This window comes from Phasianus colchicus, chromosome 25 (genome assembly GCF_987193195.1).
Source record: "Phasianus colchicus chromosome 25, bPhaCol1.hap1.1, whole genome shotgun sequence".
Classification (NCBI taxonomy): Eukaryota; Metazoa; Chordata; class Aves; order Galliformes; family Phasianidae; genus Phasianus; species Phasianus colchicus.
In genome coordinates, this window is record NC_143460.1 from 3,058,812 (window position 1) to 3,086,168 (window position 27,357).

General features: G+C 51.6%; 2 protein-coding genes across 2 annotated transcripts; one reads left to right on the plus strand and one right to left on the minus strand.

The window, feature by feature from the left end:
• G0S2 (G0/G1 switch 2) lies at positions 1-981 on the minus strand. Its single transcript, XM_031605877.2, has 2 exons — positions 876-981; positions 1-628 (listed from the first exon to the last, which is right to left on the minus strand). The coding sequence occupies exon 2, from the start codon at positions 595-597 to the stop codon at positions 289-291; it is 309 nt and encodes a 102-aa protein (XP_031461737.2). The 5' UTR covers positions 598-628; positions 876-981; the 3' UTR covers positions 1-288.
• A 4,251-nt stretch (positions 982-5,232) lies between these two features.
• LAMB3 (laminin subunit beta 3) lies at positions 5,233-26,763 on the plus strand. Its single transcript, XM_031605897.2, has 24 exons — positions 5,233-5,338; positions 6,322-6,425; positions 7,056-7,126; positions 7,773-7,927; positions 14,548-14,662; positions 14,798-14,871; positions 15,090-15,281; positions 15,662-15,725; positions 16,011-16,186; positions 16,403-16,523; positions 16,811-16,999; positions 17,082-17,237; positions 17,769-17,965; positions 19,003-19,117; positions 19,377-19,746; positions 19,909-20,069; positions 20,961-21,169; positions 22,241-22,444; positions 23,045-23,189; positions 24,067-24,274; positions 25,243-25,384; positions 25,657-25,833; positions 26,087-26,240; positions 26,428-26,763. Exons 3-24 carry the CDS (start codon positions 7,078-7,080, stop codon positions 26,562-26,564), a joined length of 3,510 nt encoding a protein of 1,169 aa, XP_031461757.2. The 5' UTR covers positions 5,233-5,338; positions 6,322-6,425; positions 7,056-7,077; the 3' UTR covers positions 26,565-26,763.
• Positions 26,764-27,357: the final 594 nt, after the last annotated feature.

Consider the following 27,357-nt stretch of genomic DNA (forward strand, 5'->3'; position numbering starts at 1 on the left):
TACCATATAAAATATTTATTGATTTTGCAAAACATTGTAAAACGCATCTGTAGTAAAAATAAGAAACCATGCCGTGCATCTTGCACATTTTTATACCAACAAAAGGTATTTTTTCCTACTGCTGCACAGCAGCAAATAAAACCGTTCCTTTCTTTCAAGTCCTGCACTTTGCAGTCTCCTCATTCAGCCAAACCATCGCCCTTCTCACTGGGACCACCATCACTGGGACCACCATCTCCAGGGACATTGGGGCAGCAGAGCCGTGTGCTCGGGTGAGCAGTGGGTCCCTTAGGATGCATGCTGCCTGGTCACCATCCCCCTCTGCACCGCTGATGATTTCTTGCTCTGCTCCAACACCAAATCCTCCCGTTTCCGAGGAAGCGCGGGCTCTCGAGATGGGGTCGGTCTCTTCTCCTCCTCCTCCTCCTCTATCCTCCCTTCGGAGGTGAAAGGGCTGCACACTGCCTCCACCAGACCGATGACCACACCGAAGAACGCCAGCACGCTGCCCAGCACGTACAGCTTCACCATCTTCCTGTTGGGCTTCTGGCTGAGCATCTCTTTAGCGAAGGGGATCAGCTCGTGCATGGTCTCCATCTCCGCACAGCAGCGTAGGAAGAGCTCCGTTCTGCAAGACGAGATCAAGAGAGGGGCGTGTTAGTGTAGCTCAGCGCTCGCTCCGTAGCAGACACCGCGATTATGTTCAAATGGAGATTTCTGGCTTTTGCCAGAGGCTGCCTTAAGGATCGGGGTCGGGATGAGGATCGGAGTCGGGATGAGGGTCGGAGTCGGGATGAGGGTCGGAGTCGGGATGAGGATGAGGATAAGGCCCGCACCCCGCGCTGTCCCAGCACCGTTCCCGTCTCTCCCCTTACCTGAGGCCGCCCTGCGGTTGCGGTGCTCAGCTCTCCGCACTGCGCTGCCCGCAGCTCCGCCCGGCTCTGCCCGCTGCCCGCTGCAGCCGCCTTATATCGGCACCGAGGGCGGGCGGTGCCGGGGGGGGGGCGGGCACTGAGAGCACGGGCTGCCCCCCCCCCCTCCTCAGCCTCCATCCTCCCCCCCCCCCCCCGCATTGGCTGCGGTCCTGGACGGCCTAAAAAAAACCTTTTTTTTTTTTTTAAATGTGCAAAACTTTTCCCTCCCCCCCGGTGTCGTTTCACAGCGGGAGGGTTTCTGTGAGCGGTGCAATGCAGCTCTGTGGTTGCTTCTGTAAGGAGAGTGCTTAGGATGTATATTATATAGGTTTATCGAGCTGGTGCTCGGGGGTGGGGGGTTCAAGTAGTGTCAGTGGTGCTTAATCTCTGAGCGGGTGGATGTAAGGTGTTGTATATGGAAGTAGGGTGTTGGATTCAGCAGTACTGATGTTCTCATGCTGCCCATTTTCATAGTGAATTCATAGAATCATAGACTGGCCTGGGTTGAAAAGGACCACAATGATCATCTCTTTTCAACCCCCCTGCTATGTGCAGGGTCACCAACCAGCAGACCAGGCTGCCCAGAGCCACATCCAGCCTGGGAATTGGGTACAAACATCCAACAGATGTCACCCAGGATGGGATGCAGACACTTTAAAGACAACTGCAGGTTGGCAAAGGGACCCATTAACAGCTGTGAGATGCAGTGTGTGTGACAACACCTTGATTTGTTCAAATAAGGGAATAACTGGCAATGACACCTGCAGTAAAAGCTACAGGCTGCTTCTTAGATCACACCGTTTTTCTCCCAATGCTGAAACTCCGTAGCACCCCGTTGTAATTTTAACCTCCCTTATGATTCACAGCATATTTCCTTACAGGGAAGAACAGCGTATTTCCTTACAGGGGAAAAAAAAGAGCACAGCACTGTCACACTGCTTCCCTGGCTCGCTGCCCGATAGCGTTGCATCAATACCATACAGTGCATTACATCAGCTGCTTCTGCTTTCCCTGCACCTCTGGCTCTGCTGGTGCACCTATGCAGCATCCCAGCTGTGCTCTGCAGTTGGCAATTCCTGCTCTGCAGAGCTGAGGTGCTGGGAAGGGCACTGCTGGGGCAGTGTGTGGATGTGTGCAGTGTGAGCTGATGCAGGAGGAGGTGTTGATAAAGGGGTAAAGCCCAGAGGGAGCCACAGTGAGAGGTGGAAGAATCTCCTGGCTCAGCATTGTTGGGGTGGGAAAGACAGGAAGAGACCCCGTGCCATTTGGGAACAGCTGGAGCTTGTGTTGCTCTGTCCTTATTCTGGATGACCTGAAAAGCTGCTCTATGAGGCAGTGTTGCCCAAATTATGGCCTAAAATCAACAGTCTGGCTCACGGTTGAAGGAACCCAAAGTCTTGCTCGCATCTCCAAACCTGTTTGCAGTCCATGTGCTGCTTTCTTCCCTTTTTTTCCTGGATCCTGGACCTGCTGTGCGACTCACTGCCCACATGAGGGCCGGTGGCAGGCGGACACTGAGCTCCTCAGAAAGGAAAGCATTGGGTGCATTGGTTTTGTTCCCTCTTCCTCCTTGCTGAGCTGGTCCCTGTGCTGTGTGAGCAGTGAGTCAGCCCTGTGCTCACATCCCGCACGTAGAGGGGACTGCAGCCATCCCCGCAGCGCTGCTGGGTGGTGCTTGGGCTGCAGGGGAAATTTGGGGTGGTTTTTTTTTTTTTTTCTTCTTGCAAATTCTGAATGCACTTAGGAAATTTTATTGCAAGACTGGCTGTAAAAGTTGCTAAAGAGGCTGTTCCTCCCTACTGTCTATTTTTTTTTTTTTTTTTTCCTTCTTAAAGTCCTTATCTTCTCTGCCAAGTTGGCGGCAAAGGTTGCAGCCAATTCTTCGGTTCGAGCCACGTTTTTCCTCTCTGCAGCTCTTTGAAAAACGAGCGCTGCAAAAAAGACAGCCAGAGGAGACAGCAATCAGACAGGGCAAGTTCAAGGTCGTGCTCCTGCCCAGGGCAGGCTCTGCTCACACCCGGAGTGCTGCAAGCTGCAGGATGGTGCAGGGTGTAATCCCAGGCAGTGCAGAGGGTCTGAGCGGTGACACAGCCTGAAAAATAAGAAGTTAGAAAGAAAAGCAACAAAACAAAGCAGGCAGGATTGTTTTGCCTCCTGAACCCAGGAACGCTGTATACATAAAATGCAGAAGGAGATGTCTGCAATCACACCGTGCTGATACCTGGAGCTGCAGGAGCTCAGAGCTCTGGTGATGGTTTGGGTAACCGAGTGGTTGGTGATCACCTGCAAACACCTCTGATGGCAGCACGGTGCTGATTTAATTAAAGAATATTTAATTCAGTGTTGTTTGGAGCTGCAGTAACGACATCTATGCAGTCTCGTTGTGTGGACATTTAAATTGGATTAAGGGTGGATAAAAAGATTAATGATTAACATTAAATTAGACTAATTTTAGCCGGTTCCTAATCTTATTTAGGAGAGTCTGCACAGGGAGGTTGTCAGGTTTAATTGCAATTTTGATTAAAGCAGGCATTATGGCTGGGAAAACGACAAGAGTCGAACGTCATCGGGAGGAAGAGCTCTGGAGGGCAATGAGGCTTAACCCAAATCCCATGGTGTGAAGGGGGGACATGTGGGGGCTGGGAAGGGGATGCCCTGAGCATGGCCATGCGCTGAGCTTCTGGGTTTGGTCTGTGACAGTGTAAAGAGGGGAGAAATTCTGGTGTTTACCACAGTGGGGTGATGGCATGCACTGGTGGTGTCTCTGGTCTGTGGGGAGGGACAAAGTGGCCACTGGGAGCAGAACACGGTGTGACTTCTGCAACCACCACCTGCAGTGCAGGAGGGGACGCAGCTCAGAGAGTGCCTGCGTTTATTGCAAACCTTCTCCTGTTGATGAATGTGGCTGTGCCAAGTTCTTGCTGTCCAGTAGCATCGTTCCCTGCCTCTTAGTGAGGCAGTTCCTCTATGGGGACATGGAGCACATCGGAGCAGGGCTTGGGCAGTGCCCTGTGCAGGCTGAGCAGAGGGCACCGGGGCAACCCTGGGTTGGATCTAAAGTAGGTCAGTGATTTTTTGGGTTCAAAGTTTTATTTGCTTTCAAGCAAGGTGCAGGGGTTTCTGGTAATGAGCAGGAATTCATTAGAAATTCCTGAAATGCCCATGTGCTCAGGACAGTGCTGTCACTGGGACGTGGTGAGGTGGGCAGTGAGCTGCACTCAGCAGCATTTGGCTGGGTGAGCTTTCAGCTGTGGCTTCCTCCTTATAAGAGCCCAAGTCCCATCAAGGCACAGTGCTGATGGGGGTCCCCTGCACCAAGCTGTGTCCCTGAATACCCACCTGCTTTCTTTCTGAGACGTAAACATTTGCAGCAGATATTCCATAAGTGAGGCTGTTCTTGCTTGAGCTTGCAGAGCCTGGGGCACCGAGGAGCTGTTTGCACTGAAGCTGCTGTGGGAAGATGAAGTGAAAATTCTGGCAGCAGCCTGTCTGCTGACCTGGGTCAGGGAATGGCTGATACCCCCCAGCACCAGCAGTGCAGCTTCATCTTCCAAAATGGTGAGCACTAAGCAGAGCAAAACCCAACCTGTCTGTCTGTCCTTGCTTTGGGTGATTGAAGCAGACAGAAGAGGTGCCCAACAGCAGACATTCAGCTCAGACTCGCAGGATGGCTGCATCCAGCACCACCAGGAGCTGTGCAATAGCCCATACCCACCACAACCCTCCTCCTCTCCTCTCCTCTCCTCTCCTCTCCTCTCCTCTCCTCTCCTCTCCTCTCCTCTCCTCTCCTCTCCTCTCCTCTCCTCTCCTCTCCTCTCCTCTCCTCTCCTCTCCTCTCCTCTCCTCTCCTCTCCTCTCCTCTCCTCTCCTCTCCTCCCCTCTCCTCCCCTCTCCTCCCCTCTCCTCCCCTCTCCTCCCCTCTCCTCCCCTCCTCCAGCCAGGGTTTGCTGCAGTTTCTTGCAGTGCTCATTAAGTGCTGAGCCCTGGGCTGCATGGGGCTGAGCTGGGGGTCCCTGTGCCCCACCTGGATGAGAAGTGCCAGGACGCCATCCGTGCTCGTGCTTCAGCTCTCAGGTCCTCAGCAAAATGCTCCGGTGTTCTCCCTACACCCCCCACCCCCCAGCTGGGGTGGAGGAGGATTGCTGGGCACAGGAATGCAGCAGCCCCACATTGCTGAGCAGTGGCTCAGGACGACACACCCAGCTCTGCTCCTGCACCCGGCACTGTGGGCATACCTGGGCAGGAACCAACACTGCACACTTTGTAGCCGGAGGGCAGGATTTTTTCCCAGCTCTGTTGCACGCCTTTTCTAGAAGCTCCACGGCCAGGCAGCTCCCACCAGCAACGCATTGGGCACACAGCTTCAGGGTCACCTGGCACGGTGTGATGGGGCACAGGACGTGATGTTGGGCTGAGTCAGTAAAGTAAATAGCAAATCTTCCTGCAAGTTTTCCTTGGGGTTTGTTTAGACCGTTAAAAAAAAATTGGTAGAACAAGAGCATGTGGGGGGGGGGGGGGGGGGGGGGATGTGTGGTTTTGGAGATTTGAGGAGGTAAATATGAAATTTGCACCTCTGAGTTCAGCAGTGCTACGGGTGCTGGAGCTGTGCCTTGCTGCGTGGTGATGTAAAGCACTGGTAGCACTGAAGCACAGCAGAGGTCTGAATTAGGCCCCAGGCAGGGGAGAAGGGCTGCTCTCGTGGTGACTTTCCTGCAGGCTCCCAAGGAGCCGTTAAAGCCACCCTGGTGTGATAAATACAGTCTCTTTGGAAACGTGGCACTTCTCTTGGTACCCAACTGAGAATTGTGCTTCTCAGAAAACGTGGCTTTTCTTTGCCTTTTCTTTTGTCACAGCTCGTTAGTTTGCAGTACTGTATTTTTGTAGATTGTGTAAGACGAGGTTGAGAACTATTTTGTGCCTCGAGGGGCTCCGCTGCTGGAGACAGGAGAGCTGCGTGCTGCAGCCTGCACAGCCCCATCCCTGCTGCAGGTCATCTGTGGGCTGATGCCTGGTGTGTGAACACACAGCACGGCTGCGACTCACACAGAATCTCACTGGGCTTTAAATCCCCAGGTCGGGGTGCACCAAACCTTTGCATGAGGGTGGGCACCTCGCCCTGCTGGCTGTGCACCCTGGCAGTGGGGAGAAGGAGACTGAAGCCCTTGGGTGCAGCACCCACCTGAGCCCTGAGCACACCTGGGGCACATCCTGGGGTAGGGACATCCCTATAAGGATGTGCCTTGAGGCACTCGATGCCATTTCCTGCAGGCCTGCTTGTTCACACCACTGTCACACCGTAAAGTGACACTGTGGCTGTGTCTGGAGCTCCCCGGAGTTGGGTGGGGATGTCTGGAGTGCCTGAATCACGCCTTTATCACTGCTACACCCACGGGCACCTCTCTTCCAGGTGAGGCAGACGCTTGTTAAAAGCCAAACAGGAAGGCAACAGCGCTTGGAGACGGGTGTGACTGCAGGGATCAGCTGCTGGGGACAGCCCTCGCCACCAGGCAGGTACGTGGTGGGGACCTGGGGCACCTCAGGCACTGGGAATGGGGTTCTGGTTGCACAGGACAGCAGTAGGGGGAACTTCCTGGAGTGCAGCGTGCTGCTGGCTGCTCAGCTCCTCTAGCAGCTGCATTTATCAGTGCCCTCTGCCCAGGCTCAGGGCCATTGGGATCTTCCAGCTGGAGCTGTGATAGGCAGCATAGCCAGGCTGGAGGACAGAAGCATGGGGTGGCTGTGGGCTCCTCGGGCACTGCTTGCTGCTGTGTGTGTGCCTGTGGCTTTCTGGAGTCCCCAGAGCCAGGCAGGCAGAAATTAGAGCTCTGCAGACAGCAAGGGGCCGTTCCTGCATGTGTGGTTCACCTCAGCAACAACATAAAGATCCACAGATAGTGCCTGGGAAGGGGACTGCCTGGTGCTCAGCTTGGGGGACCCTGGGTGTGCCTCACCTGTTTGGTGAAGGATTCCTTGTGCTCATCTGTTCTAATGCACAGTCTGAGGGGTTCCCTCTACATTACTCCTGATTTTCACCCACTAGATCAATTAAAATTAGATAAATAAGGAATGTAAAGTGCCCAGCATGAGGCTTAAGTTGGTATTTTCTGGTATTTCTTGCTTACGCTGCAAATTCCTCTCTAGGTGTGTCCTTGTCCTTGGCGTGATGGAGGCTTGCTGCCAGCTTTGGCTGTGGGCATTATTTGTCCTCCTGGGTAAGGCTCAACATTCCATGTTTCTGGAAAAAATGGGAGGGAAAGCTAAGTGTTTGCTGCCTATTGGAAATGACCTTGATCTTGTAATTGGGTTTGTAAATGAGTACTGCAGTGAGTTATATTGCCTAGAGCCTCCGTGTGTGCCGTGGTTTAAGCAAGGTGAGTTTATGGATAGCTAAATTTCTTGCAGAGGAAATTGGATGATTATGTTTATTAATGAGAAGGGAACGATAGGAAGGTTTTCCCTTTGAGGCTAAGAAATGCTGCTAGGTAAGCATTGTATTAGCAGCATTGCAGCTGGGAGATTGGAGTTCAGTAATAGTGCTCTGGGAAAAGGATGCTCTGTGCTGAGCAACCTCCTGCAGGGCCTGTGGGTACATGGAGGGAAACCAGACTGGGCTGCTAAGTACAGTGAGCAGGGAACTGAGCATCCCTGAAACCGAGACGTTGGGATTCTGGAGATGTGTCCTATCAGGAAGAATTTCAGGAGCAATACCTACGAAAAGCTATTTTAAGTGCTATGTACTATTATAAACAAAGGCAATTCAGGGATGAATTCTCATCCTTTCTGACATGCCCAGGTGTAGCTCTGTCCCCGGCCAACCTGCTGGCTTAGTCACTGTGTGCTCCTCTCCTGCCATTGCAGCCTGCCCACAGCCAGGGGTAGCACAGCCAGCCTGCTCCCATGGGGCCTGCTATCCCCCCAGGGGGGACATCCTGCTGGGACGGGGCCAGCACCTGATGGCTTCCTCCACCTGTGGCCTCACCAAGCCTGAGACATACTGCACACCGCACGGAGAGGTACGTGCTGCTCCCTCTGCTCTAAGCCCTGTTTAGGGATGCTGATGCTTTACCCGACCTTCCTACCCTTTACAACATCTTTGATCTACTTTGGGTGTTTGTCTCTCTCCCTGCATGCTTTGTGTCCCCTCCAGCCCTGCAGTCCTCCCCTGCACCACATCAGGGCAGAGGAGCTGAGCACGAGCAGGGAACAAGCTGTGCAACGAGCAGAATGGAAGTTTTTGCAACCAAAAATCCAAAGCCATCCAGTCCCCAGCCTCCTTAGCTGTAAGCTAAATTCATTTTTCAATTGTCAGAAATGGGAACATTCCAGGGCTTTTGCTGGAAGAGCTGCTGAGCCAAGCGGCTGTTTCCAATTAAATGGTGCGGGGGTAGGAAGCGGTGCTCAGAGGATAACAGCTGCAGCTGCATGTTCCCAGGCTCCAAAGCTGTAATCAGAATCCAAAGTCAGAGCTAATGGCTCATTCCACAGCGTTTTTCAGCTCTGTGCTCAGGCAGGGGTGCTGTCTGTGATGCGAGTGCTTCCTTATACCTCTCTGTATTAGTCTGGAAATGTGGCTGTGCTGGAGAGCTTGGAAGGGAGTGGGCTCAGTGCAGGGCAGGCAAGGAGCACCTTGGGAGGGTGCTTGGATGAGGTGCTCAGGAGGAAAGGACGCAGCAATCCTCCATGAGGATGTGCTTTGTGCAGTGAAATCCAGCTGGAGTGAGTCAGCTTTCTTCTGTGAAGTATCTTGAGCACAAATACCTGTTTGGAATGGAATTGGTGGGTGAGCTCCCGTGGTGGGAGGCAGAGAGGTGGTGGTGGCCAGCTGGTCTTCAGATCCCTAAAACATCCAGGTTTTGTATTCCTTAGAGCTTGTCAGTGGAATCAGCACCTTATGCTGATAAGTACTGAGGTTAGAAGGAATTTGGAATGGTTAACGTTGGTATGTTGAGTTGGATTCATCACTTCTAGCTTTGAGAATAGAAGCTTTGTGTATTTAGTGCCTTTCCTTTGCTGGAATCAGAGACCTTCGTTTCTGTTCTGCAGCTGTGATGGCTGCTACAAGTTGTGAATACTCCAGCTTCTAACTTTGGAGACATCCTCATGCATTTCCTAATTAAAGCCAAAATGAGTCTCTCAAACTCGCTTTTTTTCCCCTATTCTCATCCCATATAATAGTCAAATGTATTCACTGACTCTTCTGACTCTTTTTTGTTACATGCCTGGTGCGTGTGTTGGTGCCAAATAGGTACAAATTTGGAGTGGGTTTTGCAATGTCAGCAGAGAGCATGGGATGAAGGGTTGCTGTGGGTGCTGATGCCCGGTGCCAGCTGGCTGATATGAGCCGTCTGCCCGCCGCCCCGGGGGCTTCTTTTGCAATTCTGCTGGGCTGCTCTATTGCACCCCCTGCTCCATTGTCTGCTCCGGATCCCTCTAACCTTTATACTTTGCACCACTGATTGCTCCATCCCTTGGAGACTCAGGATTGCCATTTATAGCGCAAGGGACTCTTGCGATGATTCGAAAAGAGAAGGGGGAGGAAACCAAACGGACCAATGGCCTGGCTTGGAAATCACTCAGAGCTCAGGAAATGGCTGTTCAAGGTGGCAGGGAAAGCAAAGAGGAAAACTAAAAAAAAAAATAAAAAAAATAGGTGTCCCTGAATTTGATGTCCTGAAGGCACCGATGCATGTGGAAAGACTAAGACAGGTGTGATTCAAGGCTGGTTAGCTCATCTCTGTCTGGATGCTATACATAGCACTTTGGTAGCAATGTGGGTAACCAAGGGGAGGCTCGGTGTGGCTTTCATATGGATTAGCAGCTCCTGGCCTGGCTACCCCCTCCAAGGACAGCATGAAGGCACTCACTCTGCAGCAGTGTGCCCTCGCCTTCATGTTGGAAGATGCTGTGTCCTCAGGGGCTGGCAGTGCTTTCAGCTGAAGGGCCTATTCAGAACTAGAAAAGAACTACAGTTGTAGTACCCAAGCCACTCTGCAAATCGCTGTGACATCTGTTGTTAAAGAACAGGCAAGAGAGGGAAAAGATGATTTGCCTTCCTTTTGTATTGCTGCTCTGTTTCCCACTTTTTGTGGTGGAGCAGTCTGTGGGCACATGGCAGTTCTGTGGGTCTTCACATCCTGGCCCTGGGAAACATAGGATGTTAAATGTTGTTCACGTAGGGTTTTCTGCCTGCTTGCATTTGCTGTTTGTGGGCATTTGGTGGATGTGAGCAGTATGAGGTGGGAATCACCCAGATCCCTTCTCGTGCCATCCCTCCCTATGGTGCCCAAGCAAGGTTTTGGCTGCTCCCAAGAAACAAAGGCTGATGCTTGTGAAAGTGAGTATGTTGAAGAGTAATGCTTCTGTCTGCCTTGCTGCTACCATCTGATGGTTACATCTGTTTCCACCTGCATGAGTTGGCTTGATGCTGGTCCAAGCCATGCTGCCTGCTCCTTTGGGATTCCTGGGTGTGTTGGAATAAGAAAGCTCCCACTGAAACTCCTGTGCCCTGCAGCTTGTTTGCTTTCCAGACCCCAATCATGAATCAAGCTCAGGTCCTTTACACAGAAAAATGCCTCCTCAGAAGCAGGGAATAATTGTAGTCAGATGGAACTGAGGAGGTCCCCAAGTTCAAAGCAGGGCTTACGGTCCTGGGTGCTGTTTAGCAATGCTGAGGGTTTGCACCAAATAATTCCTGTCCTGCTGAAGTTAATTCAGCAGCTGTGGTGCTGCTCCGTGCTATCACATCTCTGGCATTCAGACACACCTTGTTCCTGGTGCAGGGATATGTCTCTACCTGCAGCAATGCACAGAGGGAAAAGGCAGTTTCCCACTTTTCTCCTCCTCCATTCTCTGTATCTTTTTTTGCCACCTGAGTGCAAATTCCCACATATGCTCTCAGACATCACGTCACCCCTCGCAGAGTCAGCGGGGCCTCTACAATGCGTGGGGTGGGGAGCAGCTCGTGCAGCACAGATTTGCAGACTGTCATCGTGGCAGGCTTTAAGTGAAGCTTTTCTGAAGGGAAATGACGTGAGGACAGACTGGGTGAGGAAAACGCGCCCACATGCTTGCTTTCAAACTGGAGGAATGAAGTTCACTTCCTTAGCCCTCATGCCTAAGATATTTGCCCTGCTGTTGTCCCCGGCCCTGCAATCAGCTCTGAATTCAGGGTCACCAGCAACAGCAGCTTGAGAGCAGAGTGCTCTGTGCTTTCAGCTCACCATGTTGCTTCTGACTGGCTCAACATGGGAATGGCATTGGGGGTTATGCCTAAAACACACATCTATGCTTCAGAATTGAAGTACAGTCCTGTATTATGAACACAGTTTGCTCACAGGAGGTTTAGCTGCAGTGACACATCTATGGTCCTTCTACAGCATCTTCCCATGGAAAGCAGATGGAGCACATCCCTGCTTGACTGGCCTGGCGTGCAGTCCTGGCGTTAGCAGGGAATTTGTGGGACTGGAAAAGGGAATTGCATAAGAGCTCTGACAGGTGTCTTTGTTCCCAATATAACTTACTCTTGCTGCCAGACCTATTTTTGAATAATGCTCCATCTCGCCGTATACATATAAATTCCTCCTGCCCTTCACTCCCCAAATAGAATTGGGACAGTGATTACTATCGCAATAGGATTTTAATTGCACAAGAGACACGAGGCTGCCGCATGGGAGGCTGCATGCCTGGAGCTGACTGGCACAGTGCTCTGACTCACAGAGCTGTGTTGGCACAGGACCACCAAGGTCCTGCAGTTCCTAAAGGTCTCTATTTCATGACCGGAGAGCAGCAGCTTCTCATATGTGCTAAATGAGTAGCTTCAGTTTATTTTGAGTGATGCACCTCAGCCAGGTTTTATTTTAAGGGCTCTTTACTCATATTAAAATGGCAGCTACAGCTACTTAACATACTTTGGTCAGAGGCCATCAGCTTCAGATCGTCTGAGGTTTTCTGCCCCTACATGTGAGGAGGAAAAGTGAGGGAGGAAAGACAATGCCAGGCACCTCCCATGCACGGGCTGAGAGCAGAGAGCAGCACGAGGCAGAGTGGCAGCAGGGCTCAGGGATGGGGCTGGGCATCCCCAGGCTCTGCAAAGTGTCCAAGAGTGACTTTGGCCTTTGCAGCTGTCCATCACTCATAGGTACATGTGTGTTTCCACTCACGCAGCCCATCCACACATAGACTTTCCATCCCAATTTGCAGTCTTGCTCTGCTTTTCTCTGTAGTATATGGTCATCTTTACAACAGCTGTTCGTTCTGCATAGATTATTTTTTCTCCACTACTTACTTGTAAAACAGGAGTCTGACTATTCTCAGCATGCTTGCTTTTCTTTCAAATGATCCCTCATGAGTTACCTTTCTAAAGACTGGAACAGATTTCCTTTGTTCCCAAGATCTCCATGACCTGAATTTTGGCTTGCTCCAAGGGCAGCACTGAAGTCAATGAACGCTTTCTAAGCAGATCCATCTGCTAGCTTCCAGAACTCACTGTGGCTCTTGGTGCTTCTGGTTTGTCACACAGCCGGGAGCCTTTGCTGCTGGCAAGAGGGGTAGGGATGGAGAGGGACCGAGTTTAGAAACTGTGACCTATTGACTTCCATTCTGTCACATACTCTCACGGCCCTGCTCTATTCCTGGCAATACTGGCTCTGATGAATCCATTGAGGCTGTTTCTGTGCTGGTAAATATGAGGGGGAGAATTGGGGAAAGGTGTGCTCCTAGGAAACCTTCCTTCAGACTGGAGCTGGGCTGTCATTTTTGGTAATTCCCTCTGCCCCAGGGAACTTTGAGACACATGCACAGTCAGTAATAGTGAATTCTCATGTTGTGCAATAGAGGAATTTCACAATTTGCTCAAAGTGCATGAAATAACTTTTTGCTTTCCAGTGTTAATTTTGGCCTTAATAAAGGTGGAGGATGGGAGTGGGGGGAAAAAAACTCAACTTTCCACACTCAGGTCTGTGGCTGCCCTGTGGGATAAAGCTAGGAAACTGTGAATTGGTAAAAATTGCTGCACAGCCCCCAGATGTGGTGGGTGTGAGCTGCCCCTTTGCTCAGCACTGTGTTCTGAGTGTGACTGCAGCCAACGCTGGCTGTAGCTGTGGGTTGTGCTCATGTCTGTGGCTGTGTGAATGGTCTCAGTAAGCATGCATGAGTAATTCCTAATGAATAATTTAGCTGACATTAACCTTTCCCCTTGCAGAAATGCATCCTCCCCCTGTTCTAATCACAGTCAGAACTGCTGGGAAGTTTAATCATTATTAGCAGTTTGTTTGCTAGGTTATTTCTGTGGATAATTGCTCTAGCTTTCCTGCTGTTTTGCTGCTAGCAGTCATTATCTGCAGCGAGTTCCTCTGCCTGGGTCAGGGAACGGTGCTTCTGGGTCAGAGAATGGTGCTGCTGGTTCCTATTGGCAGTGCTGGGAGGAGGTGGTGGAGCCAGGGAACTTGCACCATCATGCAGTTGCAGGTCCGTGTTTGCTTACTCTGCAATATTGTTATAAATGCTGTAGTTAGACAAGTCCTGTTCTGGGGTATTTATAGACAGAGAACATAAAAAGTGGAAAATATTGTGGAAACAGATCGGTTTAAGCTGAGGATCTCTTCTCTATGCCCAGCACGGTGCTGAGAGGCTTCCACACAAAAAGTGCCTCCTGCTCGGAGCCAGCTCCTGCCTTGGGGTGCAGCTAGGAGCCTTTCCAGCAGGCAGGGTCTGTGTTTGGGTTTCATCCACATGAGCTGTTTGCAGCCTTCCCATAAAACCACCTCAGCTCCACCTGCAGGACCCCCTGATTTGGTGATGCCCTCACCCAGCCCATCTCCTGCTCCATGCCACCTCCCCCCTCGGCCATACCTTCCCACTCCCTGCCTCTTGCTCAATCCCTCTCTGTCTCTTTCCAAATATTTCTGAGCCCACCCATGTGCTGCACGTACCCAGCAGCCGCTCAGAAGCAGCAGCACAGCGCGTTGCTTGGTTGGTCAAAACCAGGGTGTTTGTTTGTTCCCCGGGGATCCTGATTTCCCCAGTCCCTGAGTTGCCCATGCCACGTCTCTGTTTGCTGCTTGAATGAGTTGCTTAAGTGAAGGGCTGAACTCTAAGCCACCTGACTTCCCACCCACTGACTTTTCACCCGCTGAGCTGTTTGTTGCCACTGTTCTTGGAGGGGAGAGTGCAGAGGTGGCTGAGCCCCACACGGGGTTTGGGATATGAGAGGAAGACCCTTCTGCTCACCCAAGCAAATAGCTGCTCGGCCATCAGCGAGGGGCAAACTGGTGCTGAAAAGCTGCCAAGAGCTTTTTTTCAAGATCTGCAGTTTCGGAGAACAATTTTTTAAAAGTATTTTTTGATGGTTTGCTAGAAATATATTTTGGTCAAAACAATTTTCAGTTTTAGTTTTTAACCCTTTCATTCATAAGTTTTCTCTTTTTACATGGAGTGTGAGGGTAACCACTCTGGTCCTGGCTACCACTTGACACATGATGGCAGTTCTCCAGGTCTCCAATAACTCAGCTCCATTGATGCCTTGTGCTCCTCAATGATGTCCCCACTGTGTTGGCTCTTTGTCCAGTGCTGGTGGGGTCTGCATCAGGGCTGTGCCCTATCCCACCCACCTCCCATCCACTTTCTCTCCTTGCAGTGGAACATGAGATGCTGTAAGTGTGACTCCCGGCTGCCTCACGCCCGCAATGGGCACCGTGTGGCCAACATGCTGTCCTCTGCTGGGCGAACACGCTGGTGGCAATCCCAGAGTGGTGAGTGCTTGTCCCCAGCAGGGCTGGGTTTGGTGAATTAGGGGAAAAAAGGGAATAGATGGCTTGACTTATGCGGCCATATGGTGTGTTTTCCTGAAGTCCTGCATTTCTGAGGCCATCTCTCTGTGCCCACAGGCATGGAGCACGTCTATTTGCAGCTGGATCTGGATGAGAAGTTCCAGCTCAGCAGCATCGTGCTGGATTTCAGGGTCAGTATGCAGTAGTGCTGCTCACAGGGGGTCATGGGTGGTGATGGATGGGCATTGCTGGTTCCCGGCAGTTCAAAAGTTGATGAAGGCCCATAAGACACAAGGTTTTGGAGGGAAGGGGAGGAGAATGATGATGAGGATGAAGGTCTCCCCAGTCCTGGGTGGGAACCAGTTCACAGCACCACCTTGCAGGTATCCCTCTCTCCCTGATGTTACAGTCACCACTGCCCGCTGCGATGCTGATTGAGCGCTCCACAGACTTTGGCAAGACATGGGAGGTGTACCAGTACCTGGCCTCTGACTGTGCTGCTGCCTTTCCCCACATCCCCCGCGGTGCCCCTGAGAGCTGGGGGGATGCTCAGTGCCAGCCACTGCAGGCCCAGCATGGGTACCCCATGCATGGGGGCAAGGTGAGATCTGGGGCGCTTGGGTGGGTTATGGAAGGGTCTCCAGCATGTGCCTGTGCCCCATAGTGTGACCATGGATTTGGGGTGGGTGGCTTGTGTGGTGTCCCAGAAACACAAGGTGGCCCAAAAAGCTTTTACAAATGTTGTATACAGTGATGCTGTACACATCCAGTGGGGGGCTCTGGAGGATTCCTGTTCCTCCTAAGGGAAAGCCCTCGCTCCTCTGTGGGTTAGGTTATCTTTCTGCAAAACCCTCTGCAGCTCTGAAGCCTTTTTTCTGCCTTAAGTGATGGCTGGGGTCTGGAACACACCCTTACCCTCAGAGTTTGAGAAGACAGCACTCTGCTTTTCCTGCTTTAATTATTTTTTTTATTCCTTCTAAGGTGAAATTCAGTGTCCAAGACGTGGCATCTACCATTACTACCTCATACAGCCAGTCTGTTAATAGTGAGTGAACAGCCTCTGTTATGTCTGAGAAAGGGAGGGAAGATGCAGCCTGTGGTTTTTCAAGGGGTGATGGAGGATGCAGGGCTGGAACAGCTCTTCTTTAAGCAAAGCCTCAAACTGCTGTGTGCCCAATGGCTGCCCCTGGAGTGCCAAGGAGCAGCCTTAGGCCTTCATTTGCTCAGGGTGCTGGTGCTGCTATCTCTGAGCCCTCTGTGCACGGTGTGAGGCATCTCTGCAGATGGCACCTTGATGCTGCTGTCCCCTCACAGTGTCTGTCCCCAACAGGGCTGGGGCAGTTCACCAACCTGAGGATCAACTTCACCCAGCTCCCACATGTCATGCACCACAGCTACCGCTCGCCCAGCAGCTTCTATGCAGTGACAGAAATGCAGGTGCTGGGAAGCTGCTTCTGCAACGGCCACGCTGACCGCTGTATCTCTTCGAGGGACCCGCATGCCATGGTGAGCTTCGTGATGTAGAGAACAGCCTGGGGACAATGCTGTATGTAACTGGGGGGAGCAATACCCATTTTTGCCTGCAGCAGTGGGATGGTGGCCGTGAGAGTGAAGACAGTTAACCCATGTCTTGTGTGGGGAAGGAGGCAGAGGGGTTTGGGAGCTTGGTGGCTGCAAGAGCTGAGCTCTGAGTTCACACAGGGTAATTGCTCTCTGCTGCAGGTGCATGGGCACTGCGAATGCCAGCACAACACTGCTGGCCCCAACTGTGGCCACTGTGCTGCCCTCTACAATGACCGTCCCTGGGCCCCTGCGGAGGACAACGACCCCCATGAGTGCCAGCGTACGGTGACAGCCTTCCCCTCTTCCTCCTCTTCCTGAGTATGAGCTGTCTCTATAGAACAGCTTCCCAAAGCATTCTGCTTCACTGAGGCTGCAGCCAGGCAATGTCTCTGGTGCACTCGCACTCTTCTGCTTTGCCCAGTATGCCTCAACTCCATACTGGGACTGTTACTGGGTGCAGAGGTGCCATGCAGGGGACTAGGGCACCCTCTAGTGACAGCGTGTCCTATGCTGCTGGAGGGCCCTGCACGCTTGCAGCACCAGATGGGCTGTTTGGGGGTTTTTTAGGGTGTAACTGCAACGGCCACTCAGCCTCGTGCCACTTCGACCCGGAGGTTTTCCACGCCAGCGGTGGGGTGAGCGGGGGTGTCTGCGATGACTGCCAGCACAACACGGAGGGAAACAACTGTGAGCGCTGCAAAACCAACTATTTCCGCAACCAGCGGCAGGATCTCATCCATCCTGAAGCCTGCCAGCGTGAGTGCCCGGCAATCTCCCCTCCATACTCCTCAGTTGCTCTGAGGGCAGCTCAGCAGTGCCACTTCTCACACCTTTCCAGCCTGTGAGTGTGACCCGGACGGCACGGTGCCAGGCTCCGTCTGCAACCCGCTCTCAGGGCACTGCGTCTGCAAGGAGAATGTGCAGGGCGAGCGATGCCACCTCTGCAAGCCAGGCTTTGCCCAGCTGGCCCATGCCAACCCCCTGGGCTGCCGCAGTGAGTATGCTGTCAGACAGCCCCTGCTGCCCCGGCATCTCTGTCCTCAGCATCTTCTTCAAGGGTTGTGCTTCCCAGCCAGCTTGGGTTTGGGATTTCTAAGATGTAGCTGCATTATGCAAAACGTTATAAAGGTCCTTGCTTAGGCTGTGGCCTGTCTCAGGGATGTGTTTGGCCACAGGGATAGGGAGAACAGGGTTCAGGCATACGTAGGGCTGTGCCCTGTTCCTGATGCAGGCAGCTGCAGGGGGTGCTGCAGGCGATGCGGTGCAGGCAAGACAGGCTGTGTGCAGTAGAGGGCAGCCACAGCTTGGGGTGGACGCTGTCTGTGCTGGGAACAGAGGTCTCTGGGGCTGCTGAGTCTGGCTGCTAGGCTTGAGCAGGCAGCGCAGTACAAGAGCAGGGATGCACCTTTGTGCCAAGCTCTGTTGCAAAAGGAGGAGAGGAGAGGCAGCAGCCTCCCAGCTTTGCGAGAAGCCAGGCTGCTGCTCAGCGCCCAATTTTAATCCAAAGAACCTCTCTCTGTTTCAGGATGCGCCTGCAACGTACTGGGAACACGGCAGAACGTGCCATGTGATGATGAAACAGGGAGCTGCTCCTGCCTGCCCAACGTGGTGGGCACCGACTGTGACCAGTGTGCAGCTGGGCACTGGGACATGGCGAGTGGCCGGGGCTGCCGGCCCTGCGAGTGCAACCCCAGTGGTTCCCACAGCATCCACTGCAACCAGGTACTGCTCTGAGCATCCTTTGGTGGTCACTAGCTGTCTGTAAGCCATGGTGCTCCCTTTGGAAACCATTCCAGCAATATCTACTATTGTTTTTCCTGCCTGCTTCAGTGCAGCTGGGGGTATCACTGCCAATAGAAGCTGTCCTGCTGGACAGCACTGCAGCCTGGGACTGCTCAGAGCATTGAAAGCACCTGTTCCAATTTTGGGAGCTTCTACAAATGGACAGTGTGCTTCCTACTGCAATCTGCTCTTGTTTTCCTCTTCCCATTTCCTAGAAGCACTATGACAGACTACTCAGGAAAATAAAAGGAGGTGATAATTACGGAGGCAAGATTAAGCTGCTCTAAAAGGCTTGATATTTATTTAGCAAGGAAATCCTAATAAGAGATCTTCACGCAGGCACGGCAAGTTAATTATCCTCATTTGTTAACGGAAAGCATGTGTGTCACTTCAGCCTTAACAGACAGCTGGGAAAATTACAGCTAAATGTAAAAACGCCATAACAAAAGCAAAGAGCCAAAGATAGGTTCCAAACGGCACAGGGAGGAGACCTGAGCTCAAAAACTGGTTGCTTGTGGGCGATTCCTTTGTCTTGGAAACAAAACCTAAAGCTTTGCAGTGCTCATGAGTCAAGGCTGTTTGCAGACCTGGCCCCACAGCTTTGCTATTGGCATCGCTGCAGCCACATCCAAGGACAGGGGCTGCGTAGAGAAGACTGACAGCAGGCGGGTGACAAAACGCCTTATTTCCATTTCGCCTCCACAGCACTGGGGAGCTGTGCTCCCTGCTGTGCCCCTGCATCTGTTAAGAAGCATGGTGGAGTATGATCTGCTGCTTTTACTTCAGGTGCTGCTTTTCCTCTGCTCTGCTTCGCCTCTCTCCCAGGCTGGGAACTGCTTTTGTGTTTTCCTGCCCCCAGGTAGGAGATGAAGCTGACAGGTGACAGAAAGGCTGGGGGGCGGCTCAGCACTCACCATGCTTTCCCAGGAGCATACGAAGTACTGAGTCTCCTCCCTGATGTCCTTTTCCTTTCTCAGTTCACAGGACAGTGCCAGTGCAGAGAAGGCTTCACAGGGCGGACGTGCTCTGCTGCACAGCAGGAGCAGGCCTGCCCAGATAGGCACTTTGGAGACGTCAGGATAGGATGCACAGGTAGGGTGCATCACGTTCACTTTTGGCATAGTGTTTCTTAGCACTGTGAAATCACCACTATTCTGGGAAAACAGCACTTTGTCCATGTTCTGACATCAGTGTTCTCCACGCTGTTTCACTTCTGTCCTTGGCACTGTGGGGCTACCAGGGTGGGTCCAACTGCACATTGCATTGCCATCTAGCTAGCAGGATCTGATTTGTTGTTGTTTTCTCCTTTCAATGGGCTTCACACCTTTTCTCTCCTCTTTCCATTCCCCAGAGTGCAACTGTGACTTTCAGGGCACCGAGGACGTGGGGTGTGACAAATCCACAGGCCGCTGCCTCTGCCGCCCAGGTGTCACCGGCCCCCGCTGTGACCAATGCCAACGGGACCACTGCAGCACCTACCCCAGCTGTGAGCCGTGCCACCCCTGCTTCCACACCTATGATGGTGACATCCAGCGGCTGCGGTTGCGCTTGCAGCAGGTCAGCCTGAGCAACTCCAGCACTGGGCTGCCTGGGGGTTCCCACCTGGGCCTCCGGCTCTCACGGGCACAGAGCAGCGTGCAGCAGGCACAGGGCATCCTTGGTCACTCATCCACCGCCGAGCAGGGCCTGGCCCAGCTGGGCAATGCACTCACTGCCATCAGGTGAGGATGCACTGCTTTGCGTCTGTAACTCGAAATATTGAACTGCCCTGCAGTCCCACGTGGCGCACCTGTAGTATTCCAGCTGGAGAGGGTCCTGCTCTCTGCCTACGTGCACTTTTCTCTCTGCTTAAATTCATGTTTTCTGCATTTTCTTTTTTTCAGGGAGCAAATGCAAGGCATTAATCCCAACTTTCAGTTTCTGGATGTGAGTGCCTCTCTATCAAACGAGTTTGAAGCTCTCAACAGCAGCCTGCTTACCATCAATGCTCAGTATCAGAGCAAGAAGACCCAGTTTGAAAACAGCCGCAGCACGGATCTGTCAGGTACAGCACTGCCACTCTAAAATCTCTTCATTTGAGGCTGACAATTAACCTCAGTGGGATTTTGTACCTATGTTCCCAATGGCTGGGTGGAAGAGATGGAGAAGTTTTCAGTCTGTCAGCTTAGGAACAGCAAACATCCTCTCTCCCTCCTACATGAGATGCTTTCTGCCCTGCCTCATCTCTGACCAATCTGGGGCTGTTTCCTGTGGTTGTTGGGGCTGGGCAGCTCAGTATGCAGCCCCCTGTCCCTCCCTGCCAGTGAAGCACCGTGTGCCAAAGCACCCCAACACCACAGCTCAGCAGAGACAGGGCTGAGCCCAGGGAGGAGATGTCATCAAGCTGGGGGCGGCTGCTGGAGTTTTGGCTGTGTGCAGATAGAAGGGATGGAGGGGTGGAAGAGAACCAGCAGCTAGCTGTCAGGGGCTCAGAAGAGCTAATTATGCCCTGTGATGCTGGTGGTAGGTTGCCATTAAATCCTTGCAGCAGCTAATGCTCTCCAAGTGCCATCTTCTGCTGTCTTCTCTGTGCCATGCTGCAGAGCATGGGGCTCTGCTCTGGCTGTGTGAAGGGCTCTGAGAGAGCTGCAGCACAGCCCTGCATCAGCACAGGCATGGCTTTTGCTTTAGTTTTGTTTCAGTCTTAGAGTCCTAAACATGAGGTCAGTCCTTCAGCAAAGCTCTGCAGCTCAGTGTACAGGAATGGCTGAAAGGCGTTTGGAAATAAAAGGAGCTTTTTATTTGTGCCTTCATGACTAATCACTCTAGCTGTGTCCCCCTCCTCTCCATGCACACATCCACTCACAGGGTATAGTCAATGCCTTCCTTTCGGTAGCTCTGCTGCATTTATGACTCACTGAGGCATTTGTGTCATTCACCGCCTTTATTCCTGCAGGAGCCTTTGGGACCATCCGATCTGCTCACCAGACATCCACCAACGCCAGCAGCCTTGCTGCTGCAGCTGCCACTCTGCTGGCCATGTCCAGGGAGAGCCGCAGGGATGCAGCGGGGCTGGAGGCAGCAGCTGCCACTCACAGCAGCAAGCTGCTGGCCCTCAGGGCCCAGATGGCCTCATCTCCCAATCTGACTCCTACCGTGAATAAGGTGAAAATAGAAAGAGGTTCTCTGTGCTTGTATAGTTGTCAATGGGGCCTTGTATAGCTTGAGGGGCAGAGCTCTTACCCTGTGGTCGCACATCTTTGCTCAGTTTTCCCAGTGTGGCACGACAGAGTGGGCATGGGGGTGGTGGGTTGATGGTTAGACTAGAGGATCTTAGTGGTCTTTTCCAATCTCAATGACTCGGTGAAGACTTTGTTCAGAAAGACTTGCCCTGAACGGCAAAGCTCTGCTTGTGGACATCAGAGCAGAACCATTGGAGCATCCCTTGCTGCAGATAGCAGACACCCAAGCTCTCCCTCCACCCCTTCCCAGCCATGTGCATCCTTCCTCCAAGGACTCTCTCATATGTCAGTTCTCCTGTCTCACAGACCCACTTAATTTCTGGATAAGGTTTCTTTTCTTTCTCCTTCACTGCTTTGTTATTGCCATGGAGATCCATTTCAGTGCCTTCTAATGCACGGTTGCTGTGGAGACCACCAGCCTCCCCTCTGCTTTGCAGGGCACCATCGTGTTCCTGAGCATTCAGGGGGGCTGGTGCTTGCACTGGCTGTGCACCTGCCCGTGCCCTGCAGCAGTGCCTCCTCTGTTGGGTGACAACATGAGAAGGTGCCAGGCAATCAAACACACTGCTCAGATCTCCTCATCCTACTGTCTATAAGCAAATTACAGAGGTTGAGCAGAGTTTCTCTACGAGGGAAGAGCTGCTGTTGTGAGGGTCAGTGAAGTGGTTGCTCCACGTGCCGGCACACTGCTAGCAGCCAAGCAGACATGCTCCACTCACTGCCATTGCTTGGGCTGCCTCTGAGCGTGTCCCCAAGAGGAGCTCCTGCTGCACAGCACACAGTATTCCTCAGCCTCTTGGAGAGAGCCTGTCAGAATGGCAGCCCCTGACAAAATGATGGCCGCTGTCAGAATGGCGGCCCTTGACAAAATGGCGGCCTCTGCCAAAATGGTGCCTCCTTCAAAATGGAGGTCCCTGTGAGACTCCATCTTGACTTCATAAGGCCTCATAGCCAAGTGTGGACCTCACCGCCCTGCTTCTCTCTTCTTTTCCAGATCTGTGGTGGTTTCCGTGCAGAGACGTGCACCCCAGCACAGTGTGAAGGCTCGCTGTGCCCACAAGATGGTGGCATGGCCTGCGGGGACGGCCTCAGCTGCCGTGGTGCCAGGCCATTAGCCGGTGGGGCCCTGCGTGTGGCTGGGAAAGCTGAGGGGGAGTTGGACAGCCTGAGTGCACGGCTAAGGGAGACAGCACAGCTGGTGAGTGCCAGCAGGTCTGAGGGGTGGGCATGGAGGCACAGCCCACCATAAAGCACCCAGCCTGGGCTTGGTCTGAGGTTCAGTTGTCTGCGCGGTGTCTCCGTCTCTCCCTGGCATAGAGGGCAAAAAGCTCCTCTCGTATTTCCAGCAGTGCCAGTAGGTGTGGGAATGTCACTAAGAAGCTGGAACCTCATGGTGTTGGGATTAGCATGACAGAAGGGTGAGGGATGTGAAAGCACCTCAGAATCTGCAGGGATGCCCTAACGTTTGATGCAGCCTGCAGTGCCCGTGTTCGTGCTGCTGCACCTCTTTTCTACAGCCTCCAAGGGCTTGTGCAGATTAAGCGAGGTTTCAAAGTCATTCAAAAATCCATTTCAAATGGGTTTCCAAAAGCTAAATGGTACTGCCTCTTTTGGGAGCTTTCTTTGCAAATCCAGCCCTCAGTCTTTTAACATTTATGCTCCTTGAAAATGATGGCATGTTAGAAATGGAAATAGTGTAATTTCAAAGTGACCTGCTCAATTCACTGAGGGTTTAGGGAGGGCTGTTGGGATTCCAGGTCAAGTAGGAATGACTCCATCAGGATTTTGGGTTTTGCAGATTAAAACGACGGAGGCATCTGCTAATCAGATTCAAAGCAATGCCTTGCGGCTCATGGAACAGATGAGTATAACAAGAACCCAGATCGAAGGAGATGTCCGGCATGCCCAGCAGTTCATCCAGCAAGTTCGAAACTTCTTGTCAGGTAGCAGTGTGCAAGCTCACAGTGTGTGTGTGCAGGTTGGCTTGTGCATGGAAAACCCAATTTTTACAGTGATATTATGTATGAGAATAGTGTACAAAGGAGTCACTGAGTAGCTCAACCCGGCTAGGCTCTCAGCTACCTGGTTTATCCGACCTCTCTAGGAGTCTCTCACTGTCCTCAGACCCAAGGGCAAGCCATGCCCATGACAGATGCTCCCCAAAGGTTTGCAGTCAGCACTGACCACAGTGTAGAAGAGTTTAACAGTAACCTTATGGACAGGAGATAAATGGACATCTCTCTGGAACAGACTGCTAATCGTGAGAGAATTCCTTGTTGTCCTATAAACCAGTGGGATGACTTATTGTTCACAGACAGATTGTAATAACATAATAAGCCTCACGAGCATTAGCTGAATAAGAAAATCAGGTCACTTGGTGCTGCCTGGTGTTAATGATGAGGGAAGATATTTCTGAGCTAATCACTGGGCTAATGTCCCTTGGGCTCTGCCTGATTCTGATTCCTCAGATTTATTAACTTTTATTTGTGCAATAAAAAGGGCTTGTGTTGAAATACAACTTTATCTACTCAGTGGTGCAAGCCCTGCCTGTGCTCTGCAGGAACGTGGGGTACAATTGTGCCTCGGTCCCTCTGTGCTTTCCATTTGGTGCTCCATTTCCATCAAGATGGGGCAGATCATGTTCTTACTGAGCCTGCCTTTTAAGGATGGCAACTTGAGCTGGTTGATTAAACCAGAGTAGATTCTGGCAGCTATCTGAAAGGAAGAGATGGTGTGTAAAAGCATGCTGGCCATCTGCCTTCACCTTCCTGCCTTTCATCTCTCTTCTGTATCTGACATTGTTCCTCTGTTTGCATACAGACAAAGACACAGACCCTGCAACAATCCAGGAAATCAGCGAGTTTGTTCTCTCTCTTCGTCTCCCCACGGATGCTGCTGCAGTCCTGAGAAAAATGAATGAGATTCAAAATCTGGCTACCAAGCTGCAGTGCCCAGAGAACATACTTGCCCAGACGGCCGAGGACATTGCAAAGGCCAAGCAGCTGCAGCAGGAGGCAGAACAGGCCAGGTCAGCTTGGCTGAAGGCTTTCTGAGGGTCGCTGAGCCATAGGGAATGTGCTGATTCTCAGCTGGGGTGAAATCTGACTGTGCTTCTGTGTATGCATGGTGGCTAAAAGGATGCACTTGCAGTCTCTACAGAGGCTTCTCTGATACTTTGATTCAAATAAGGATCTGGTTGCCAAGAATAGATATTGTTATGGATCCTAGAGCAAGAATGTCTATACCAAAAGTAACAGAGAATTTTCTCTATTTCTTGAGACCATATAAGGGGAGATGACAGGGTTGCTCTGTTATTGATATTGGTGACCCACATTCTAATCACACAAGAGAGCATGAGGGGATTAAATGGGCTATTTGTTTTCTGGGTGAAAGTTGGGAGGATTATCCCATAGCCCCTTCAAAAGCAATTACACAGCGCCCTTGTAAATTTGGAGCATCTGCTTTGTCATGTGTTGACTTTCAGCAATATCCCGGTGAGAAGGTGAGTGGGATAAGTATGTAAACTCCTTTATAGTGTCTGACACCTGCTTAGCCTGCTGGAATCGATGAGACAAAGCAGTCTGGCTTCTGTTATGATGTGGAATACCAATGAAAAACCATGACACTATGGGGAGCTCTGTCCTCCAGTCTGAATAGTCCCAAAGAAAAGCAGATAACATGCAGTGAAATTGGTTCCCTTTAATTTCCCTTTAATTCTTTTTCCTGCACCCTTGCAAAACAGTTGTTTCTAGATCTCTCCCCCTTCTCAGTTCATTTTCTCTGTCTGGGGATGTGAAATGGAAGTAACACTTCTCCCGAATGGAAATCTGCTCTATGGCTCTTCTATACTGGGTCTGGATGTGTGTGGGGTGATCACAGCCTTCTCCATTACAGTATTGTCTTGCTTCTCCAGCTTGCTTATTTTGCCCCTGCAATCCTGATATCCAGTCCATGCCATTCTCCACACTCACTCTGGCTGTTTCTTGTGTTTCTCAGGAACCGGGCAAATGCTGTGGAAGGCAATGTGGAAGAGGTTGTTGGGAATCTGAGACAGGCAAACACAGTGCTGCTGGAGGCCCAGGGGGCCATCAGGGGCTCAGGTTCTTCCCTTCGGTTCATTCAGGAACGCGTTGAGGAAGTAAGTGGTGTTCAGTGACTTCCCAAATAACAGCACTGCTCTCTGTTGCTTTGCTGCTTCGCAGTGTGGTACAGCCCTGTACCAGCAAAGTGGAGAAATGAGATATTTTGTGTAAAAAAAAAAAAAAAAAACAAACTATTCCCTGTTGGGTCTCACTTGTCTGCTTCTCTGAGCTCCAGGCCTGCAAGGAGGAAATCCGTGGGCCCTCACTGCACAGAAGAAAAAGTTTTTATTTGCAATTTCCCTCTTAACATGGAGCATTCTGCTTGTAGATCGAGGCAGTGCTTGGTCCAGCTGAGAAGAACGTGGGCTCGGTGGCAGCCCAGCTAGCTGTGCTGGCAGAGGGGCTCCCTGGGCTGCAGCAGACAGCAGGGCAGAACCGGTTGCGGGCCAACGATGCACAGCAAACAGCAGCAGCAGCAAGCGAGGAGGCCAACAGGGCTCAGCAGGTATTGTGGCCTTGCACCATGCTCCCTCTGGCTTTCTCAGTCTTAATGCCTTTTGCTCAAGACCTGTTTCTGCTCTCTGCCCCACCTGAGGCAGAGCAGCCTGTGCAGATGCCAGTCAGCATCTTTGTGAGCACACTGTGCATCTGCATATTAGCGTAATTGCAGAGCTCTAGCACAGTATCTCAACATTGGTAAATCTTCACCAGTTTATTTGCTCGATCCTACATGCGCTGCTTAATTTACTTTTCCCTAGGCTTTCCAACAAGTGAAAGATATGTATGCGGAGCTGAAAAGCAGGCAGGGGCAGAGCCCTGCACTGGGAGCACAGGGCAGCCGTGTGCAGAGCATAGATCTGGAGGCAAAAGCTCTCTTTGAGGAAACGTGGAACATGATGCTCCATATGGAAAGTAAGCCTCTGAGCTCGGGGTGATGGGCAGGTGAACTGGGGCTTCTGGGTGCCAGAGAGGTTGGGGTTTTTAGGGCAGAAGAGGGGGGTGCAGGAGGGAAGAGGGGCTCAGTCCAGGAAGGCAGACTGCACACAATGCTTTCTTCCAGTTATGATCTCACAAAACCTTCCCTGCCCTCTCTCCTCAGCTTTGGAGACAGAAATTCAGGAAAGCAACAGAGCTCTGGTGGCCAAGTCAGCCAGGCTGTCAGGCCTTCAGGAGCAGGTGGGCAGGATCCGGGATGCCATCCATAAGCGAGTCACCTACTATGAGAGCTGCTCCTGAGTGAGGCTGCGCCTTCCCGCTGCAAACACCGACTGCTGTGTTGATTCCCATTTTTCTGGCAGGATTTCTCACTTTCCTAACGTCTGTATATTTAGCAAATGGGATTTCTGTCCTTTTGGAAAGGAGCTGCACCGAGGCAAAGGGGTGAACCCCTGGGTGGGTTTGTGCTCTTTGGACCACTTGAAGCTACCTGGGCATGGAGGAGAAGGACAGACACAGAACTTCAGCTGCAAATATGCACATCCCCCACCTTGTTATTTCCAGAGAGGTTAAAAAAGAAAAAAAAAAGGAAAGGAAAAAAAAAAAAAGAAAAAAAAGAAAGAGTTCATGTTTTAACCAATTCAAACTCTTGTAGCTGGATTTGCTATTCAGACAAAACCCATTATGTGGGACAATGCAGTTAATGCTTAGGACTTGCCGTGGCTGCAGTCCTTCCCTCCTAGATTTTTCATCAAAGAACCAGATCACAGAAATGGAGAATTTTATTTCCATTGTATCTACATAGCAAACCTCTATTTCTGCAACTAGGAGAAATGCAATCTCATACTCAAAACGTGTGATGTTGAATGTATTCTTTGACTTTCTGCCACAATCTTCTTATTTACTGTGTAACACTTTGCCAGAAAAATATCAGAGAGAGCAGTTCTGCAGCTGCTCAGGGGATGCTTCAGCAGGGACTTAATAGACCATTTCCACATCACATTTCTACGAATAACCAACAGGCACTTTACAAAACAAAAGTCAGCTTTATTAAGCAAGTATTTATTGTGCAATTACAGACTTGGAAGCAGGG